The sequence below is a fragment of the Motacilla alba genome, chromosome 1A, assembly GCF_015832195.1.
Source record: "Motacilla alba alba isolate MOTALB_02 chromosome 1A, Motacilla_alba_V1.0_pri, whole genome shotgun sequence".
Taxonomy (NCBI): domain Eukaryota; kingdom Metazoa; phylum Chordata; class Aves; order Passeriformes; family Motacillidae; genus Motacilla; species Motacilla alba.
The window spans coordinates 69,769,075-69,792,009 of record NC_052031.1 but is presented as its reverse complement, the minus strand read 5'-3'; the positions used below and the strand labels follow the sequence as shown (position 1 = coordinate 69,792,009).

At 37.6% G+C, this 22,935-nt stretch overlaps 1 protein-coding gene across 6 annotated transcripts in view; it reads right to left on the bottom strand.

Annotated features, from left to right (window-relative positions):
• The window catches only part of PIK3C2G (phosphatidylinositol-4-phosphate 3-kinase catalytic subunit type 2 gamma), a 203,685-nt gene that overhangs the window by 143,365 nt on the left and 37,385 nt on the right, over positions 1-22,935 (bottom strand). For all 6 annotated transcript variants that reach the window (XM_038154909.1, XM_038154910.1, XM_038154913.1 and 3 more), the window contains 4 exons: positions 20,977-21,040; positions 15,966-16,082; positions 9,625-9,658; positions 1,722-1,917 (listed from right to left, as the gene is read on the bottom strand). In XM_038154909.1, coding sequence (XP_038010837.1) covers positions 1,722-1,917; positions 9,625-9,658; positions 15,966-16,082; positions 20,977-21,040 — 411 coding nt within the window. The remainder of the gene's footprint in view (positions 1-1,721; positions 1,918-9,624; positions 9,659-15,965; positions 16,083-20,976; positions 21,041-22,935) is intronic.

Here is a 22,935-nt window from a genome sequence, read left to right as displayed (position 1 = left end):
TCTTTTAAAATATTAGTCAAAATCGATTACAAATGACTAATGTTCCTAATTAGTCTTGTAACTTCCAGATCTTCCTGCCAGGCTCAGCTTTAGACCTCATTCTGGACAAGAATGATGAAGATGGGAAACAGTCAAATGTGAACAGGAAGTCTGAGGCAGTCATAGATTGAAGGTGCCTGACTTTGCCATATTTATAAGAATGATGACTTATCTCTTCCAGAACATTATAATATATTTTATCATTATTGTAGCAGATTTGGGGTTTTATTCCTCTTTTTTTTTTTAATTGAAAGAAAATTATCTGTGGCCTGCAGTACCTATTAGGTGCCAGCTCAGAAAAGGAAAAATTGCCTTGTAGGACTAGGGAATACTTCCCCTAGAGTCTAAACTTTACAAAGAGTTGGAGGATAGTTCAGGAAATAAAAGGTTTTCATACCACCAAATGATTAAGTTCTGCTATTTAAACAAAAGTACTGATACATAATATAGCATATATCATAATGAATATACTCTCTTATAGAATACATTCTACATATAGAGGAATATAGACATGTTAAAATACATGTTAAAACAGCTGCAAGATCATAAGGTGACCTTTGGAAAGGGAAGCTGCCAGCATGAATTCATGCAGTGCAGAAAAATAAGAATGAGGAGCATGCATGTGAACAATGTCAATAAAAGAATTTGAGGAAACCAAGTGTTGGAGCAGCAGTTCATGTTAACAAGTCCATGCCAGTTATAAATATTGGAAAGACTGGAAAGGGGGATTAGGAGGAGGAAAGATTCTCATTTTTGTGTGCTCCAACACAGCATTCAAGTCATCAGTTGCCTTTAGGCTATGTGCAATATCACATTTTTCTGGCAAAATATAAAATGCAGTGGGAATGGTACAACCATCTAAAATCAGTATAAAGATTATAGTTCTGTCTTTATTACCTTAACTAATGCAAAGTCCCTCATTTTTTGTTAAATGGCTAATTACAGACAGTGCTGTATAGTACATTATAGACTCTTGCTCACAGTCTAATGCAAATGATCCCACAGTCATTTGGGATTGAAGGTAAAGAGGGAGCAATGGGAAGATTAACAAAAACTTTGAGAACAACTTTTTTACTCATGAACATAATGTTACCACACTGTGTTCACCTGTCTACCTTTGATCACACTGGAGTGGCAAGAGAAGAAAACCAGTTTTGCTCAGACTATGAAAAGCAGCTACTTGATGAGACAACTAGTTTTACTCAATTTGAGCAATGCAGAAGACAATATTTCTATTACCTTTTTATAGAATTGACTCTTTTTTCTATCAAAATTCTATTTCTATATTTCTATTCTTTTGCTTTCCTGTGTTACGCTGATAGCAGGCATACTTGGATCTCTAAACTTCAATGACATCTGTGAAGGACATCACCAATTCAGGTGCTTAGCCACATGACAAGGTTGGAACAAACCAAGAGCAAAAACTGCTGAGAAAGCCTCACTGAGATTGGGTTCAAGCAAAAGCACCCCTCTGTTTCACTTGACAAGCTGGCTTCCAACCCTTCCAGTTACTTGACCTGCTGAAACCACACCAATTCCCAGTCCAAACAGCCTTGGTGTGCATCACAAAGTCTCTAGCATTAATTTAGGACCACCACCAAAGCAGCAGAGGGGAGCTGGTGTCTGTGAAAAATGACTTTAGTCAAAAAGACAACACATCTTCACCTGAGCCCTCCTCCTACCTGGTGACCCAGGCTTCTGGGATGTTATGGGCAGCACAAACAGTGAAGCTCAGCTGGGAATTCAGGCTGATTTCTGCACATAAAGGGTTCCTAGGGATGCTGGCAAGCTGGAAATTTGCATCAAAGCTGCTGCTGTAGACATGGATGAGACGAGAGATGGCCATGGAGAGCTCAGTCACAGCAGCCTCTATTAACACTGAGAGGAGACAGCGGAATAAATAAAGGTTAGCAATGGGTCATTTATGAAGAACTGTATTTATCCTAAACCATCAGTTATGCCTTTGAAATGCTTCCTAATAAAATTTAATTGAAATGACATAACCTGCAACTGAAGCCAATTAGCCATCTGTGCTTCTGAATCTGGCCTCAGCTCATTTCTGGTGTATCCTTAGCAGACTTGCATTAGAGAGCTTTCAAATTAAGGCATTTTCAAATTAAAGCAAGCATTTTCAACTACAGCAAGCTACTGGGTACCTCAGATATGCCATTTCAGTCTTTGAATTTTTGTGCTGGAAGGATTTTTATGAAGTATTTTGTCATTTCAGCAGCTAAGTATCTACTTACTTCAAGGGAACTGGCAAGGCAGCAGTAGAAGGGAGAAAAGACACTGGTTAAATTTTAAGACTATAAAGCTGTTACAACTGTAGGTAAAAAAATTAATCAAACATATAAAACAGCAGCCACAATCAGAAAAACTCAGCATTCATGTGGTCATGGGTTGGTGATAATATTACACAAAAATGGACACTGAAATATGCATATATACAAATATGTATATAAATTAGGGTACAGCCTACATTTCACCACACCTCTATTTATGTCACTCCCTCTGGCTTCAGCTCTGCAGTACTCTTTTCTGGGCTTTTTTTTTTCCTCCCTGCAATTCCTGGCTTTTATCCACCTTCCCTCTGTGTTTTTGGAGCAGCTTGGGGTTGCCTGATTGCCAGTGTAAACTCAAACCCCCAGTCCTGGCAGCCTCCATCAAGTGAAGAGAGCTGTTAAGAGCACTCATTTCTCAAGCATGGGCTAGGTTGAGAGAGAAAGTGTCAGAATATATTGAATTGTTCCAAAATCAGGCTGATTTGTCTTCCAAGAGGAAAACCCCAAATTCTCCTTTTTTTTTTTTTTACTCTTTTAACTCACATTTTTCTACATGATCAAGAACATACTCTCACCACCTGATAACAGTTCTTGAAATAGTCCCTGGACTTGTCTGGCCACTGAAATCAGCAGCCATCTATCAGCTCATAGTGTCTATTGAAAGAAAAAAGAAAAGAACAAGAAGAAACAAACCAGGGATAGAAAGCCTGAGACTCCTATTAGCTTTTTATCCTTGGGATAGGTGCAGCAGTCCTGCCCAACCTCAGATACAGATACCACCATTCACTGGACTTAGCTATCTCAGTTTCCTGACAGAAATATTTCCAAAAAACCCTATCCTCAGTCAGGAATTTTATTCTCCTTTTTGATACCTTTTGTCTTTCAACCAGCAACTACCCAGCACTATTTAGTCACAGAATGCACTGCAAGCAGTGCAAAGAAATAATTAATCTTCATTTCATACTCGACAAATTTTAATTATGTAACAATATAAATACACATAAAATTGAAATAGTTTGACATATAATGAGGTTTGCTTTTGAAAATACAGACAGCAAATTATTGCAGGTGTGAAGGACTGGCTAGAGTACTACACCTTGTAATGTAATCATCTTCCACATATAAAAACAATCATTTTAGAGATGAACAGGCTAAAAGAACTCAGTTCTTCTACTATGTCTATCATCTGGTTTTAATTGCCTTTTGTATTTATCCTCTTTAGCATTTTCACCATTTATCATCCTTCACCACAATAGTTTTATAAAAAATCTTTGTCTCTAGTGATTTTTTTTCCCCTAGAATACCATTTAATTCTCATTCCCAGATGTGTAATCACTTAGTAATTTCAAACTAAATGTTTAACTTGCACTGAATTCTTCTACATTCCGAGAACTTACCCACAGTGATACACATGGAACCTTCTTAAAAGGTCCAGGAGAGGACATCAGCTGACTGTTATTTGAACCAGTATTTTATCTGAAAAGCACCACACTATTTTCTCATTAAGGACCAACAGCTCCTCAGAACATTCCTTGTTTCCAATCTGTTCAAAGTGGTTGACAGGCAAATTTAGTGTAATAGCAAACCCATTACTTATGAAAATTGGCCTATTGAAGTCAATGATTTCTGAACAGAAACTTCTCAGTGTTTTCCCCAAAAGAGGGCAAAAGGCAGTTCAGAATCTCTGAAAATGTTTAGTACAGTTTTAACACGATCTATATTCTAGGTGGTGAAGCAACAGCTCAGATTTTGTCCCCAGAACAAGAAGAAATGCATTCTATCTCAGCTAAGCCACAGACAGGAGGAAATACTCTGTGAGCAAAGGATTCCCAAATAATAAAGTAAGGAGAAAATACACAATGGAGTATTTTACATAACAGAAAATGTACATGTGCCAGACAAGGAAGTGATTAAGATGCAAGATGCCTATCACTACATCCAAGCTGCCCTGCCCATTGAGGTTGTTTGCAGAAAAATGATTTTCATGGTTTACCTGAGCCACAAAATTGACGTCAGATATTTAAAAACCAGACAGGCAGACAAAACCAAACATAACATGTTTTTCTAACAGCATGTGAGGGGTGAAGGCAGCAATGGAGCAATAGGGGGGCAATTGTTTCACTGCCAGCCAAGGGAGACAAATGACCTTCAACATTATTTATCTAATTATTAGAACATACAGAATGAAGATATTTTCAGCACCAGAGTTCCTTGGGTTTAAGCAAATGTCCAAGTATGATCTGGTCTCTGGGATTTTTTTCAACATTAATTTTCTTATTCTTGCTAGCTCTCACTTATGAAACAGTCTATGGTTCCTGTGCCAGAATCAACCCTTTTCCAACCCCCATTCCCCAGTCATTAGGAGCAGTAGCAATTAACTGAATTAGAGGGAAACATCTTGGGCAGTCTGTAAACATCCATTACTCACAAAACTTGGTCAGCATTTTCTCACTGTATTTTAATGAGCTGCTGAATAGGATATGGTAGGCTGAAATTATATCTCCCATTCAAGAAGCCAGAGAACTTTTACTGCTTTTTATGCTTTTTAATAAATCTCAGCTGAGAAAGGACTGGTGTTTCACTGATTTCCAAAGCACAGGCCATGGACTTCCTACAGCAGATGCAGAGTTTCAGCTACATCAAAACCTATTTTCTGGTGTCCCAGGCATACCCAATACGTAAGAGACGATGAAAGGACCACATTGCAAAGTGAACCAAGATTAATAATCCAACAACTCAAACCTCATGATCTATTTCTGCTGTGAAATTATTTGCCAGCACCTTCTCACTAAAGGTGAGGAGAAATGTGACATGCAGAAATGAGAGGAGAACCAGGGAAGTGAACTTTAACCACAGCTGCCAGATATGCTTATTTCTGACAGATTCCTGTTCATTGTGTGGGAAGTCAGAAGGAATAAATTCTTTCTGGAGTGAGAAACAGAACAATCCTCCCAATCCTGAAAGGGTTAATAAATACCCCTGCAAGTGCCTCCAAGATTTAGTAAGGAATATAATAGCTTATTCCTTACAGAAACCCACTTTTTCCTCTCAGTCCAGTATTAAAATTCCCATATTATTTTATTGCCAGATCTTCCAACAGGGCAGGCACTTTGCTGTTACTGCACCAGCAGATGATGTCAGTTCAGCACATGTTAAACTCCCTCTCTGACCTGTACGTGTTTTCTCCAGGTAAAACATGACAAAAAATCTGGTTGAACAGAATTTGGAATGAAGGCTTATGACCCTTTTGACAGATTAAAAATACTTTTGAGAAGTAGAGCTTGATTTTTTCCTTTCCAGCTTATTTTCAGAGATGAAAAAAGAAAGAGCAAGGTCCTGAGTTTAGGACACACACACACACACACACACAACCCCAAAACAAAAACTACAGAAACAAGAAACCCACCTGACCTTTAAGTAAATGCTAAGCAGCATTTATTCAACCCCTATTGTGATAAGAAAGAGGCAAAACACGACAAGGCTGTAATGCATATACTGATCAGATGCAGTTTCCAAGCACCAATATTTACTGGACTGTTTTCTCCTACTAGTTGAAGAATCCCATGGATTATCCCTTGAAAGCAACTTTAAAATCTCCCGCTGTCCTGGTATCAAAAATGTCTCTGCTTCTATATGGTTTATAATGCCTTGATAACTTCTCCCTACTTTTTGTGCAGAATTAGGGGGTTGTAGTTATTTAAAAATTGTTCTTGATTAAAAAAGCCTCTGGCTATAGGGACAATATATCAGGATGCAACACAACAACAACTTACAGGTGAGGAGCTGTGCTCTGGTTTGGAAACAATGCAGCAGACATGTAGAAAAATGAAACAAAATCAATAAAAAATCCTCTAAGATTTTTCCATATTGTGAAACAAAAAGAGTTTTTCCCGAAACAAAAATGTAATGGGTTTGTGTTAAGAAAGAAAGAAAAAGAATTTTTCAGCTCCAAAGGAAATCCTAATTAAAAAAAAAAAAAAAACACTTAATTTTCTCCCTTTCCTCCTCCTGCCCCCTTTTTTTTTATTTTTTATTTTTAAGCCCTTGTGTTATGAATGCTTTTATTATCAGGTCTAGAAATAAGATTCAAATCCCAAGCACAGTTAGAGAAGCTTTACAGTCTAAAGGTAATGATGACTACACTACATGTACTGTAAGCATCACATTCCTGCATTCACTCTAAAAGATAACAACTCCAGCAATTCAGTTGGAAAAGATTGTTGCTTCAACATCATCAGTTCCTGGTGCACACCAGACCTTCTGGATGGGTCCCAGAGAACTACTGATCAAATTCTGAAAGCTGCTTATTATGTCTGATCTGAAATCCCTGCCCTGAGCAGCAAGGCTGTAGACATGGAATAAACATCCATTCATCAGCTTTTGAGAGCCACACACAGACTCAGGTCTGCAGCAGCCTGCAGCCTTTTCACACTCTGGATTGCAGCAAACTCCAATGCTAAATCTCCATTAACATGAATAATATTTTTCTGGATGCTGCAGAAATATACTAATGGCTAGAAATGCCTATAGTTCCTCCCACTTAACAAGAAATAAAATATTTTGAGCACTAAAACTTGAATATAATCTTCTAAGGACTTCATAGAGAGGAAAAAGAACATGATCCACACCCAGGCATAATGTGGATAAGTATTGCTTTATTCACAGCAGGGGCATAAATTGTTCTACAGAGATAACACTGTTCATAGAGGCAGTTACTGGAACACTAAATCAAGGCTAGATATTTTGAATATAGTCTTTGACTTGCTTAGTCCACGGTGAATGACTAATAATAAACCTCCAACAATCTGTTATTAAAGAGCAAGGTTAAGGCAGTTTCTAAACAAGTTTTTAAGGAAGGCTTTCATTTTAATAGTATCCTTTATCTTTTTCTCTTTTGTGGGAGAGAGAAGCTGTAATGGAGACAAACAAAACTCTTTCATGATACTCAGGGTAATAATCAGGTCTTGGGGAAAAAGGGGGAAAGGAAACAAATTATTGGTTGGAGTAACTGATTGGTGCTCTTGCTGTTAGAATTTGATCCTGTTTTCTTCAAGCTAAACATAAATACATATGAGAGACAGAAAGGAACAGCAAAAATGGGAAATCCAGTCTGTCTCTTCCTCAGCTATCAATTCTGACTTCACCTGCAAATGTGCTGCTTGAGGAAGGAAAGCACATGGGTTTTAGCTTCCCAGAGATCTGCAAAGATTTAACAGCACTGAGCAAATCTAGCATTTTCCTTTCATTTTGGGTCACAGGCTTGCAGATTTTTGCACGCCTGCAATCCTAGACGTGCACAATGAAGTAAAAAAAGGGTGGGAAGCAAATGAGGTGGAAAAGGAAACTTAAAGGTGAATTTGGCAGGAGCTTACAACTCACCACTTATTTGGCTTTTACTTCTAGCTTCAGCAGGTGAAAATATCATCTGGATTCCTCTCAAGGTTAGTGCTCCTAGATCAGTGGTATCATCATGAAGGTGAGCACTGGGAAGACAGGGACTCAGGAAAACTCGTGATGCCCAAAGAGAAGATGTAATACGGCTTTTCCCCACATCTGAGAGTTCAGCCCTAGGTTCCTGCAATCAGTTTTGGTCATTGCACTCACACTTGGTTTTTCTCAGACATGTTCCTAACATCAGCTTTGACATGCTAGCTGATTAACTTTAAATATTTTACTGATTTTTAGTCTGTTTAGTTTACGTATTAGGTACAGATGTAAGGCATGTAGCATGTCAAAACATATGTGAAATGGAAATTTGGTTGCCTTGGACAAATTTGACAGCAGGCTTCTCCACAGCATGACTAATGGCCTGGCAAGTTCTGACTTGCTATCAGTAAATTGCAGTTTCTAATCTTACACTACCAAAAGGATTCTGCAATTGTTATGAAATTAGGGTGTGCCAAAAGCAAACAGAGAAATCTTCACGGTTGAAGATTTTCCTGGCATAAATAAAGGTACAGAGAAGTAGGGAGTAAACACTGATTCTTTCACTGTTACTCAGTAAATGAGATTTTCCTTGAGAGAGCTGCTGATTCAATGAAGTTCAAATTTGGAAATACCTGTAATCAGAGGAGTGTGTTCTAAATCCATTCCAATTACACTTTCTGAACGGTGTGTGGAGGAAGATGTTTCTCAGGTAGATGTTTATTAGTCACTATCGATTGTTTTTAACATGAGCAATTAGCTGCCATTGAGGGTGTTAAAAAAAAGCATGGGAAAAAGGAATATATCCAAGAAAGAAGAGTCCCACAAACTGAATTTACTTTCTTCTCTCTTCTGCACCTGCATGTTCTCTCCCCACTCTCCTGGCCCTCCAGCTGCTTAGCTTCTCCTAGCAGCTTACAAATTGAATTGCTGCTTCCCTTCTCTGCTTTTCATGAAGTTGAATAATGCAGAAACAAGCCTGGCATTTGGAAACCTGCATTTGAAGCAACTGTGTGTTTGAAAGACTGCTGAAATCGTTGCAGCCGATTCACCTTTTTTGCCTCTCTGAGCACACTGCAGTCGAGAAAAGCAAACAGAGGAAAAGAGTATCTTCAGAGGCCATTTTTCCCTCAAACAAAATGGGGAGAGACAAATTCTTTCCACAGCCCACCGAGTGCTCAGCTGGAGGGAAGGCCCTTGGATGTACCCATGCAGCATTTGGGCAGCCACAGAGGGGTAGAGCAGCACCTGATGAGGCTGTTCCCTCCTGGAATCCAACCCCTGACAGAGCAGATTCCTGCTCATCCCTTGGTCTGAGAGGTGCAGACAGTGCTGGGCAATTAAAGTGAGAATTTAAAAAGGCAGGGTTTATAATTTTGTCCATTACTGCTAATTAATGTACTCTTCTTATGACAGTCTATCATTAGACAGGACACTGTTTATACAGCAAAAGATCACAAAGAGCTAAAGCTCTCAGAGGGAGGAATTAAAGTTACTGGAGTCAGGCGGAAAAGTCATACAGAAAAATAATTTTTCAGCCTTCCATGAAGTTCATTATTTTTCCTTTTCTCCACATGGAAAGTTGTGATTAAAGAAAACTACCGCGACAACCATGACCTGAACTCAGTACTTTCACTCTGCTATTTGTTCTCCATATTTGAGTTTCCAGATTATTTTGTGGAAATGCTGTTTTATTTACACTTTTAAATCACTTCAATTTCAACTTATCAAAATTACTTTATAATACACCTTAACATGTAAGCATCTGCAATATGCACACTCAAACAGATTAGTAAAACAAACAAATAGCAAAACGTGTTTTATGATGATACACCTTGAATTAACATACTTTAAAAAAAAACAAACAAAACCACTCTACCTTTGCCTGGTGTTTCCCCACTTTGAAGAGAATTCTACAAAGACAAAACCAGAGAGGAAAAAAGTAATCAGTCACTTTAGAAAAGACTGGGTCGAAGTTCTAATGGTTGTACGAGTAGAAAATACAGTGGAAAGGGGGAAGGATTTAGATTTATCTTAATGTTATGGTGACACAAGACATGACTGGGATTCAGAGCATCAGGACCTGCTTTCTCTCCACCTCAGCCAAGCCACTTAGACCTGATTGCTGACAGTATTTGGGCAAGTCAAGGTACAAAGAAGCACCCATCAAATGTGCCCCCATGTTCTCAGCCTCCACAGGGGTACAACAGAGAAAAGAATTCCCTCTCCAACCCCTTTGCAAGCCTTACACAATCAGATGTGAAGCCCTAAGGGCAGGGTCTTGGCATCCTCACAAAGGTGAGCAGCAGCAACTCTCCCCTCAAGTGGCCTCCATTTCACCTCCTCCTGTGCCAGATCACTGAACACAGCTGTGCTCTTCAAAGGCCTTTGAGCAGGCAGCTGACCAGAGGTGGCCAAAGGGAAATATTGAGTGAGGGGAGAACCCAAAGTGCTCTCCAGCTTCCTCATGAGGGCAAGCGACAGGCACTGATGTCTTCTCCTGGTCATCAGTGACAGGACCCAGGGGAATGACATGAAGCTGTGCCAGGGGAGGTTAAGTGGATATCAGGAAAAGCTTTTTCACCCAGAGGCTGGCTGGGCACTGAACAAACTCTCCAGGGAAATGGTCACAGCCCCAAGCCTGACAGAGTTCTGGAAGCATTTGGACAACACATGGCGTGATTCTTGGAGTGTCCTCTGCAGGGACAGAAGTTGGACTTTGATGATCCTTATGGATCCCTTTCAACTCAAGCATGCTCTATGATTATATGAGTCTATGATCAGACTTGTATCTACAAAGCAACACAAAAATAAGCAGTAAACCTTGACCAAAGAGACTGCAGAGTTAATTCTGCATTTCAGTATTGCCTCTGGCTTGCACTGTTTGAACCCACATCCCTGTAAGGTTTTCTGCCCTCCAAAGTCATTAATCCCTTTGCAGAGGGCTCAGAATGCTTCGTGTTAGTACAAATGTATTCAGCATGATGCTTCTCAAAAATTACAATGCATGCAGAGGTGGCAGAAGAAATACAATGCTGGATGTACATTCTCCCTCTGGCACCCAGCTTGGGGCTGCCAGCATTTGTCTGGTGAAGATGAACAGAAGAAGTCAAATGCTTACTTGAGGGGAGAAAAGCAGCATCCAGGCTGAGAATTATGTTAGCACAATCTTCATAATGCAGCAAGACAAATGGGAATAGAGACTTTTGTTCAATTCCCTCAAATTTTGGAAAGTAAACAACCTTTTGGCAAGGTACTTATAATTTCAACACAGTATAGCATGCTTAATATATAGTGGATTAGTGCCTGTTCTGGCAAGATTTGATCTCCTATGACTCTATGACTTTTTGTGAGCTGCTGTAAGAAAGGAATGGGAAAAAAAAAAAAAAGAGAGATGAAAAACAATGCATCAGACCCAGAGCTTCCCCCGAATGGATTTAAAAATCCCAGGGTTAGGTTGGTTAGAGACTGAAATAATCACATTTACAAAGAGATGCAATCAGTTAAGAAGAAACCAGCACTGGTGCCAGTTGCTTTCATAATCTCTTAACCACGGTACAGGAATGCACAGAACTGGCAGTGAGGAGGTAATAAGTACAATTTAATTAAAGACAGAAGATTGAAACTAAGTTTCTTTGTTTCATTTTGGGTTTTTGGTTGTTTTTTTAACCAGAATTAAATACAAGCACATTCTTTTTTTTTTTTTTTTCCAAGTAGGCAAGCTCGTATGTACAGATAGGTATAAACAAACATACACTGGCAACCTATGTAATTTACATTGGAAGAGGTAAGCAGTGGTTTCCCTGAGGCTTTATGTGCACTTGTGCCAAATGGACGTGTTAAGAAATATTCCACACCTAACCACACCATATATTACACTAAAGCATCAGGAAACCATGTGGAAAAGCAGTTAGAATGTTTTTTTGGCACCTCTTCCTCAGCAGATGTGTAATGCTGCAGTGCTTGAGATGTAACAGGTAGCTTCAAAAATGTCACCTAATTTGTGGGGCAGTTTACCTGCTTATCTGAAAAAAGCCTCTCTTCCTCCTAACAAAATATTTTGGTACTACACTGATGAACATAATAGAAACAATTCAAGCAATATGGTAAAATATTGCAATATTACAGCACTTAATAATTTTTTCAGTACCCAAAATTCACATCAAAAATGACCCTACCGTTCAATATGAGTTAAAATCAAAAAGAGATTTGAGGGGGCTGGTACTCCATTGAATAACTGGCTGCTGAGTACTAATTTGGACTACATATATTGCTACAGACAGGAAAGGTGGTCAATTGTCTTTGTATAAATACTGACAAATAGAGATGCAATCTGATTGGTTACATTTATCTTCTACATGTGAGGTAGTTGCATGTGGCATTCACATTCTCTGAAAAAAATCCCTTCACCCAGGATTTTTCTCCTGGGAAGCTGAGAGGCCTCAGAGAAAAAGGAAAACAATTCTTATCTCATTTGCTTCTCCTGTGTTGTGCTCATGTGGAATGTGTTTGGAGATTGTTTACCCACAGGTGATTGTTTATTGGATTCTGCTGTGAATTATTTTGACTCATAAGCCAATCAGGACCAAGCTGTGTCAGGACTCTGGAGAGAGTCACAAGTTTTTCATTATTATCTTTTTAGCATTCAGTAAGTATCTTTTCTGTATTCTTTAGTATAGTATAGTATTTTTTAATCTATTATTAAGTAATATTTAAAAAGTATTAAAAGTACTATAAAGTAATAAATTAGCCTTCTGATAAGATGGATTCAGATGCATCATTCCTGCCTTCGTCAGGACATTTCCCAGCAAATACAATAGTTGCACATAATGTGTAATGACTATTCTCACGAAATGGAACAGTGCTCAAGTTACAAAACATGCAGGAATGTATTTGACTGCTTTTATGACAAATATAGTTCAGCTGCTGAGAAAGATGAAGCTCTTTATGGACTCAAAGCCCAACCTTTTCTGGATTGCTGAGGTCTATTGACTGTCCTAGCAGTATTTCTCAAAGGAGTGAAAAGCCAGCAGCAGCAACAGCGTTTGAAGTCAGTTGTTAGTCAGGTCTGCTTCAGCACAGAGGGAGTCAGAGGGACAGGGGTGGCAGTCAAGGTCACAGGCAGCTTTTACAGGAAGGCTTCAAGGGACACACAACCAGCTCAGCTAACCAAGCCTGAAAGGCAGCGTTAAGAGAACAAAACCTCAACAACTGAAAACTTTAAAGCAATGAAAGTCAATCCAGGCAGTAGTTTTCAAGAGATATGTTGTTAGAATTCCAAATGCAAAGAACTCTCAGAACTTTGGGCCTGCAAGCCAAGTCTCAGAATTAAACACAGGATTTAATTTGAGACCTTAGAAGAGGCTTCCAAACTTCGGTGCTAGAAGCGAGAATGTAGATTTTTAGTTTAAAGCAGAGACAGATTAAGAAGAAAAAAATTTAAAGTTTTGGAGTTTAGGACATAGGGGAAAAAAAAGTAGTTACAAAGGTTAACAAGGAGTCCAGAATGCAGTACTGTAACTTTATGTGTCATAACATGACTGGCTAAGAAAGTTTACACTGTAACGTAAGTCCATAAACAAAAATATTTAAGGATTAAGTCAAAAGCATAAATATCCTTGTTAGCAGTGTTTTATTAGTCAATAAATCCTTAAAAAGTTTTGTAAGGAAGAGTCTTGTGACTTTCTGAACCATGCAGTAAAGTTGTGAGCCGAGCTCACCCTTCCTGCCTGTGTAGAATATAAGAAAATAAACCACATCATCTAAAAACTCAGAGGTCTTGTCTCTAACTCAGTCAAAATTCCTTCAAAAATCCCCACAATATGTGAAGCACCTTCTTATTGAATATTAGAACAGAAAAATATTTAAGACTGTTCAATCAGGACAATCTTTTCAACATTCAGAAGAGGCTATTCAGAACAGTATCATTTTTCTCATTACAGATGAGCAAACAGTATCATTATCATCAGCCCTTATCAGCTGCAGCCTCTGGAGATCCCAGCCAGGACCAGCACTGCTGTGCTGGAGTCTGCACAGAGATAAGGAGAGGTGTGCCTTGCTCTGAAAGGATAATCTAAACAGGTAAAACAGGAAAAAGGGAAGTGTATTGCTCCCTCTATGTGGGGAAGAACATGGAAATTGCTTTAGGAGAAGCTGTAAATATTGGAGACAGTCTATATGGTGGAGTTGGACATTTTGACATGCTGGAGAATGAGCAATAGCCAACAGGGAACATTTGGAGCAGAGGTTTTTTGTTTCTTTCTACAACAAGATACATCAGGACATAATTTTTTTCCTATCAATAGCCAATTCATCTCAAAAATAAAAGCAATATTTGTATGACAACAACTCTGAAGACAAGTAGAAGAAAATGTGAACATCCACAATAAAACTAAGACTTGAAAAAGATGGCCTGTATTCTTAGGGTTTTATCCCATTTTGTAATTGTGCATGGCATGTGGGGTTTTCTGACTTAGGACGAGCCCCACTAGTAGGAACTGATTTGTCTCTTTGACCACTGCACCTATTTCTGTGCTCAAATTCTGAGAGGAGGGGGCTGCAAATGGACCAAGGGATATATAAGGCAGTTATTTTACACATTAGGTTCACAGGGCTGACCTGAACGCTAAAAGATAAAATCCACTAAATTTTTCTTGCCTCAAAATAAATGTTTTTAACAAATTAGTCCTGATACATTTCTTCTGCTCTAATTCCTTTCTAAAACAAAGTTCTGTTGCTTTCCTCTCTATCTTTTAACTGGACTCAGCTCTTTGTCTATCTCTTCAGAAAGATTCTGGATTGAGAAAATTCTTGTCTCAAGGGCAAGACACTGATCATCCTGACACCTCCTAAGAGAATCTGGAGTTTAACCAAAAGCAAATCACATGAATCCCTTGTTACTTCCTTCATCTCTTTCTCAACAGTATTTACCCTCTAATATTCAAGAAGAGCTTTTCTTAAATGGATATTTCTATTTCCATTTGATTCCACATCATGCCAGATAAAATGTGTGCCAACACAGACTCATTTATGCAGGAATTTACCCCCAGTAGTAATTTCTAATAATTGATGCCAAAGCAGAAATTGAAAGATTTAGGATAATATAGAAGCAAGATTTGCATGAAGCATGAACTAGAAGGGAAGCAAGAAAAGCCACTTAAGTGAATCAGCTGGTCAGGTCTGAGCAACAAACCAAAAACCCTAGAGTTTCCTTGGTGTCTCCAATCCTGGGTGTTCTTACACAAATCACAAGTCGTGGCAAAAAGCAAAACCAAGCCCAACAGTGAAGAGAAATGATAAAAGTCTTGCAGGAGGCAGGTAATGGTCTGAATGCAACCATCACATGCAGTCTGGCATGTTTTTCTAAATAGTATTTGCTGTGAAAAAGAATGACAGGAGACCATGCAAAGACAGAAGAGAATTCCTCAATATTATGTTTTGTTAAGTGTGAAGAGGGAATTTCCTTAGGGTATGAAAAAATTATCACAACTCACAGTTACACCAGAGTAAATCCAAGTGATTAATGGCTTGATTTTCAGATTTGCTGAGCCCCTGTATCTCCAAGATGTTGACTTCAAAAGAGCTCTTGGGTGCTCAGAACTTCTATAAATCAGGTCACAGGGACTTTTCTAAGGTCATACCAAAGCAGCTGATGACCAAACTGAGAGGGGCTACTGCCCTCCAAAGTCTCAGTTCACAATCACACAGAAACCCCTGGAAAACCCAATTCAGTGTTTTAAGAGTATTTCAGCTAAAATCAGGACTATATGATGCTGGTACTTTTTTGCATAAATAGCAGGGGCATTTTAATCTGAAAAAATCACTATTTAAATGACATTTTTGGAAGTTTTTTTAAAAATTAATGACAACCTGTACTAAATATCTGAAAATCTAATACTCTGAAATCACATGAATTAGTAAATGGGTGTTGTGGTGAAGAAGAGATTTGTACATTGAGTAGAAACAAGAAAGAGCTGGAGAAGATCAGTTCCAGTTTAAACACAGGGCAAATCTTCTGCTGGTCCTCTACCACATCACACATGGTCAACATTCTTTTTTTTTTACAGTGCCTCTACCCAACACTTGTGAAAGGGAAAACAAGACAGTAAAATGTAGCAAGACAGCAAAATGGACTTGATCAATCAAAAAAAAAAAAGAGTGATACCCATTCAAGTTCCAGTTTTTACAGATAAAAATAGGACATGAACATGCAACTTTCACCTGTGCTCTCCCCAAAGCATGGAGTTTCCTGACTGCATCGGTGATGTCTCTGGTTTCCACACAACACAGGACACTGCAGATGGCTTTAGTTGCTTCAATCACATTATCAATATTATCCTGTTGATAGGAAAGAAATTGGGAGAAAAAAAGGAAACAGTAGACACCCAGCATTTACCAGAAATACCTGACCATAACCTTCATGGCAGTGAGGGGTAGAAAATCCTACCCTCTCAAGCAGAATTCAAACAACATGGTTTAGTCTGGCTACACTGAAATCACCACAGGCCAATATTTTCCTAAGGATAATGACATTTCTGTTGAAGTCCAATTATCTCCCACAAAATGCATTTTGGTCAAAACCACAACAAAATTGGTATCAAAGACTGATTTTAAGGGAAAACCTTGGTTTGGATGAACTCCAGTAGTGTGGAAGCACTGTAAAGAAACTTCTGAGGGGACCTGAAGCCAAGTGATTCATGAGCATGCTGTGATTCTGTGAATTTATCCTCACTATTGTCTCCTACCCATTTCTGCCAGAGCTGGAAAACAGCCACATTCCTCCTAAAAATAGATACTGTGTGGGAGGCTGCATTATCTGACACCTGTGGACTGAGTACTTTTGCAACCAGCTTTTTGCAAAATTATATATTTAGTTAAAACTATGCAACCTTATTGATTGTAAATGTAGATATACTAATATTGCCATATGGGGAAAAATAGTTTCTAGATGAAATACTTTGGGGAATTTAAAAAAAATCAATTTGGATCCTCAAAGGAAGAAAAACACAGTATCAAGTACTCTGTTCAGGAAAAGAAAGAAATAAATACAAATTCACGGGCTTTCTGCATGGTTATATCACTTCATTAAACCTTAAAATACATTCTCTGAACAAGCAGAAGCTCTCCTATAAATATTCTCCATGTTTCTGTACTGATAAATGTTCCTTTTAGTGCACTATAGCATGTGGATGTACCCATGAAACCATTCCTCTCACTCATGCATCTTGTGCCTGAAAAATAAAAATTGTACCAAGATGAACTTTCTCTTTTCAGGATAAACGTCTATGCACAGACTGTACTGAGAAGATTAATACCTGCCATTATTAGAAATAAATATAAAAATATATTGAGCTTACTAATTACACATTACCTGCTTCGAGCAGAACTAAAGCAGGAATGAATTACATGAAATATCCACAAATATCTGGTGGTCAGATTCTTTTAAACTTAAGTTTTTGGGGATTTTTTTTTTAGTAATTAAGGACAGAAACAGCTTTTCACACTACAGGTTCTAGAGAGGAAAAGGCTGGCTGTGATCTCTTGAGAATTTCAGATCCTCTTTTGGGTTGAAGTTGATTGACTGCTCAGGGGTATGGCTTTGCCATGAGTAACCCTGACACTCCAAAACATTATCAATGCTGGTTTACTCTGATTTCTTCCAGAAATAACTGAGTATATGTGTGTATATATACATAAATTACTATATAGAGTTTTTAATTAATATGAAATACCATTCCAATTTTGCATTTGATTTAAATAAGTTTTATTTTAGCATTTTACTTCTTCACAAGCGGAGATGTGTTATTAGAAGAAGGAATTTTGTGCCTATAAATACAGTTCTGCAGGGTAATTTCTGAGCAGTAACAAGCACACAAAAGTAACCTTTGAGTAGAGAAACAGCTCTCTGGATGGAGAAAAATAAAAACAAAACCAAAAACCCAAACCCACCCACCGTTTATGTATTTTTGTATGTACGTATAAATGCTATTCCATAAAGAGAGTTGGTGTCTTGAGGAATGTATCAGTTTCTGTTTAATATGCTATTCTGTTTATAGATAAACTATCAAAGTATTAGTATTTATAGAAGCTACTTTACCATACACTTCATTTTTATGGCAGCTACTTCTAAGGATAATATTGCAGATAAAGAAGAGTAAGCACATAAAATTGTGTGATACTGAATACTACACATGATGACTTCTCCCACACTATTTCTCTGCTGGGATATTATCATCTTAAGAGTTCCCTTTTTTCATGTAAAGATTTTTTTTTTTTTTCATGCATAGATACATAACATTGATTTTTGTCCCAAGGAAGGGAAGATGGAGATTCATTTCTTACAAAAATTTCACATCTTCTGAAATTCCAAAGGAACTCCAGTCAACAACTTGTAATTTTTTCCCCCTTCTACATATTTAAATAGAGCAGAATCTTAGAAGAATATTTTGGTGTTTCAATAATTTATATGATAAAAAAAAAAGTTATTTCATTCTAGAACTTCTACACTCTGTATAAAAAATTTACAAAGTTCTCTCTACTGTAACTACATTTTGAATGGATTTCAAAATGAAGTGCATAAAAAGTGGTTGTCAGGCTGCTTATTTGACAGCACATATTGTCTGAAAATTACATTTCAAAACTTACATTTCAACCCTAACAGCACCAATTCCATCTTTGTGCCAGACATCTTAATTATGTTTTTCAAATTTTTGTTTTAGAAAGTCATTATCAATCTCAAAATTAATCTTCCATTTATTTACCATTATTACTAATTTGATTAATAATGATAGTGGGCTTGCCCCATAAGTCAAAAGAACTGATATCCCCATATCTATAAGAAGAACAAATTTGCAAATAAGCAGAAAAATATGCAAAATATTAGTAATTTTTTTCAATCAACTGAGGATCTCAAGGTGTGTCTGGTCAAAACTGAATGCTTAAGGAACTTCCAGCTGAGCACAGAAGTTCAGCAGTGACATGTGCACTTAATTAACAATCTGTGAGCAGCTCCCAGTGTCCTAAATTCCAGTGCGTGCTGAAGGTGGATTGTGGTGAACCAGGCAGGGGTGAAAACAATGCCAGTAATGTGAATGGGAATAGCCAACAATACCAGTAATGGGAATGGGAATAGCCTGGAAAAGTGGGAATAGCTCAGAAAAGTGACAGAATTACTCCCGCACAGACTTTGGATAAAGGGGAGTTGCAATGACCCCAATTTTAGACTTCTTTAAGCAATCTAATCAGAAGTTAGAGAAAATAAGTAAAGAAGGATTCAAAGCCCAAATAAAGGGTTTTTGGTTTTGTTTACTACATATTTATGAATGTTACTCATTGCATTAGAGCTCCATCATTTTTTGAGCCACTACTTAAAGCAAATCCTACTTCATGGTTCTAGGTTTGAAAAATCTCCAAACGCTGAGTGTTACAACTGAGCCTCTGAATGAAAATATCCAGGATATGACCTACCCCATTAACTTGCAATCCTGCTCTTCTAAGCAATTCATATCAACTTATTGAGTGTCCCTGAGTAGAAAAGGCCTTATTAAAAAAAATGAACTACAGAGAAATTTAGCTCTAGACGCACACACATTTGTTGGATGGTATGAATATTTGAAAAATGCACTTCCTTCCCTTTATAAAAAGTTAATGGTTTCAAGAAATTGCTTACTCAATGTAAAAATCTTTAGCAAAAACAAATTTAGGACTGCTTCATTATAGGTCTGAGGAATATCTGCACAGTGTCAGTTGCAGAGGGTGGATTGCAAAGTCTCATTAATGTTGAGGTTATGGCTTTTTTTGAATTTAGAATCCTCTTGCTTTAGGCCCTAAAATTTCAAGTGAATGTAAATAACTACCCTGGTGGGTCTACTTCAGTAAAGAAAGATCCATGTGCATTTGAGCTCGGGGAGCTAACTTTTCCAAATGGTTACGACTGCATCACATTTTATACACTAAACACTTCCCTTTGAGATGAGGCTTACAAAGGAAAATTCAGCAAATACCTGCACAGTATGACCCAGAGTTTTACTTTGTAGCCAGGCACAGTTCAACAGCCTCTAAATTTGCGGTTTGCATTTTGAAAAAGCATCAAAGATTTACACAAAATGTAAAATGTTTGTATATATCTATATATGTTTTATATCTATATATCTATATATCTGTATGTCTATATATCTATATCTATATATATATGTTTTAGATATCTATATATCTAAAACATATCTATACATGTTTTTATAAATATTATATATTATTGATATATATGTATTCATGTATGTGTCTGTTTAGGTGGATTTCTATTCATTTGTGTATATGTATAACATTTGTATGCAAATGTGTGTTTTTTGGCTATTCAAAATAGAAATGATAATAGAACAAGAGTATCCAGAGAGATTGAATTCTGAACTTAAATGTCGGTGACAGAGTTCTGGAGAAAAATATTCATTTTATGTTGTAACATATATTTCAAAGAAATGCATAACTTAGCATAATGAGTTATAACTCTGGAAGGGATACACTGGAATATCTCCATGCTGCATCAGTATTCTTTGATTTTTTATGAATCTTTTGTTCTTTCCAGTTTTAAACCCTAGAAAATCAGTTATCATGCCAACTTGAAAGTCAGATCAAATCAGTTATCATGCCAGCTTGGAAGTCAGATCAAATAAACATGTGGTTTCTTCCAAGGTATGACTCAATTTGTCCTGTAGACATTTGTCCTTAAAACATTGGACAGCAGAGAAGATTTCCTCAAAGATTTTTCCCTCAAGCATGTAGCATTCAATTGGCAGCCCATAATGCTTTAAAATAAAACTCTTGGGAGTTTGCTGGCTAAACTTAATCTTTCAAACTTCCACATGCTCGCACATATATACTAAATATGTAAACATTAGGCTTGGGGGTTTGCACAATCAGGGACAAATCTTGCAGATCCATATAATACATTATACCTCTACTAATTCCAAGTATTATGTTGCCAACTCAAGCAACTCTGGTTTTATTTACAAGCTCCTTGACACGTAGAAACAGTCACCTTTGATATTTTAAATTTGTAGCACTTTCTTCCTAACCTCAGACCAAGTTTTATTAAGAGAATTTGTATCCTTTCAAAGTCAGATTAAGCAGTCTTAATTAAAAGTCTTCCTTAATTGCACCTAAGACAGATTAATAATTAGATACCTTTCATGTAGAAGTTAATGCTTTTCTGGTGTAACAAACTGAGAACAAATACCTCATTTTGCAGCAGATATTCCACTTGACCTCTGTAGTTGATAATAACAGAGACAAGGTTCTGCCTAGGAATCAGAAAAAAAAGGAAACATCATCAAGTTAATAAGAATTAGATAAAGAGAACAGGTTTGGGTTTGTTTTTTGTTGATTTTTTTTTTCACATACTAGACATTTGAAATAATTTGAGAGTGATTTTATATTAGTATAAAATAAAGCCAAGTGTGTATGTGGACATCGTGCAATTGAACCTGGATGTCCCTGGGTTTTTGGTAGACTTTTGCCACAAAGAATAGATGAAAAATGTCTATTTATACATGAATATACACATTTCCCAAGTTAAAGAACTCCAACATGTGATTTGCTTCAATGTCTATTGAATTCACTTCCCATTTATTTTACTCTTTATGGTTAAGCAAGTGCTTTAATATTACCTTAAAGAAGGATGGACTCAAGTACATGCTACGTTCTTACAGCTAGACTTGATGATCTTAAGGCTCTTGGGACCAACCTAGATGATTTTATGATCCAATACCTTCTTTCTCAATCACTTCACAGGCTTAGGTTGCGTAGAATCCGATAAAACATCTGCCCAAGATCTGGAAAAATCTCAGCACTTCCAAAGCACAGGCTAAGTCCCAGGTATAATGTTATAAAACAGGACAGCGTTGCTACATAGCCCATGAAACTCAATTTGCATGCAGTTCTCAAGTTTACATGCTCAAACTGTTTCAGCACCTGCCTTTCCATAGCGCTTCCTGAGCAGCAAAATTTGTTTTAATTCTGTAGAGAGTCATTCACCACTCTGAGATTCTATGCCTTTGTCACACTACAAAAGTTGCCACAAAATTTGTACAGGCAGATTGCTGAATCTTAGCAAAGCTTCACGAAATTAATTAGGATTATGGAGAGGAACATACACCTCTCTACACTGAACTCCTCAACTGATGCTTCAGCTGTAAATCTCACACTTTTAGTACCACAGGCTGCAAGTGCTACCCCCAACAGATAATCAGATTCAGATTTTTGCTTTTAGGAAGCGTTTGTGTAATCATCTGTGTTTCAAGCACTGTGAAATTCTTGACGTTGCTCATTTTTCAGCTGGAACAAAACAAAAACAGGCGCCTGTGAGACCATTGCTAAGGCATCATCTGGCAAGCCTCCTCTGTAGGGTCAAATCATCAGGAAAGGATAAGGAAACCTTAATTCCCAGTTTTACACCTTGCCTAGCCCACTGATTAGTAAAAGGGACAAATCATTACCTTGATGGCCATCAGAGACAGTTGGGGTTTGCACTTTCTTATATGAAAAAGTGGAAACTACAATTTAAATTCTTCCTTGATTGTTTGTTTTATTCTATCACTTTATTCCTGCCTTTTAAATTCTACACTTATATCCCACACCAGTCTTTTATTAAGGTTCTTCCTCTTCAGAAGGCTTAGAAGAAATTTCCCCCCCACTCTTCCATCCCATTGCAGTCTGGTAGCTGAAAGTCTCAAAAGTATTTTGATATTTTTTCAGAGCTTCAAAGCAAATCAACTATTTATAGAGCAACTGTGTGTCCTCGTGTATTTTAGTTGGGCCAACTGAGCAATCAGAACTTAGAATTGCAAAGCCCAAAGCACAGGTTTCATGGTACATGATTAGATTTTCATTATCTATATTGCAAGGCAGGAAAAGGAGACTCATTGCACTGAAATAAAACACAGAATAAAGAAAAGTTCGGGGGCCTCCCCTGTGCTAACACCACAGTGCATTTCCCTGGAGATGCCAACTATTCACTTCCTCCTACAGGTAGTTTTGCCTTTACAGCTTTTTATTTCCAACCTGCACTGGCTTTATCTAGCCAGGCAGTTTGTATGTGGAGCAGCTGCCTGGAAATTCCTCCTGTAATCCTGTTAAATCATAGCTAATACAAGTTGTCACTCTGCTTTGACCGAGTCTTCAGGCGTAACATCTTTTT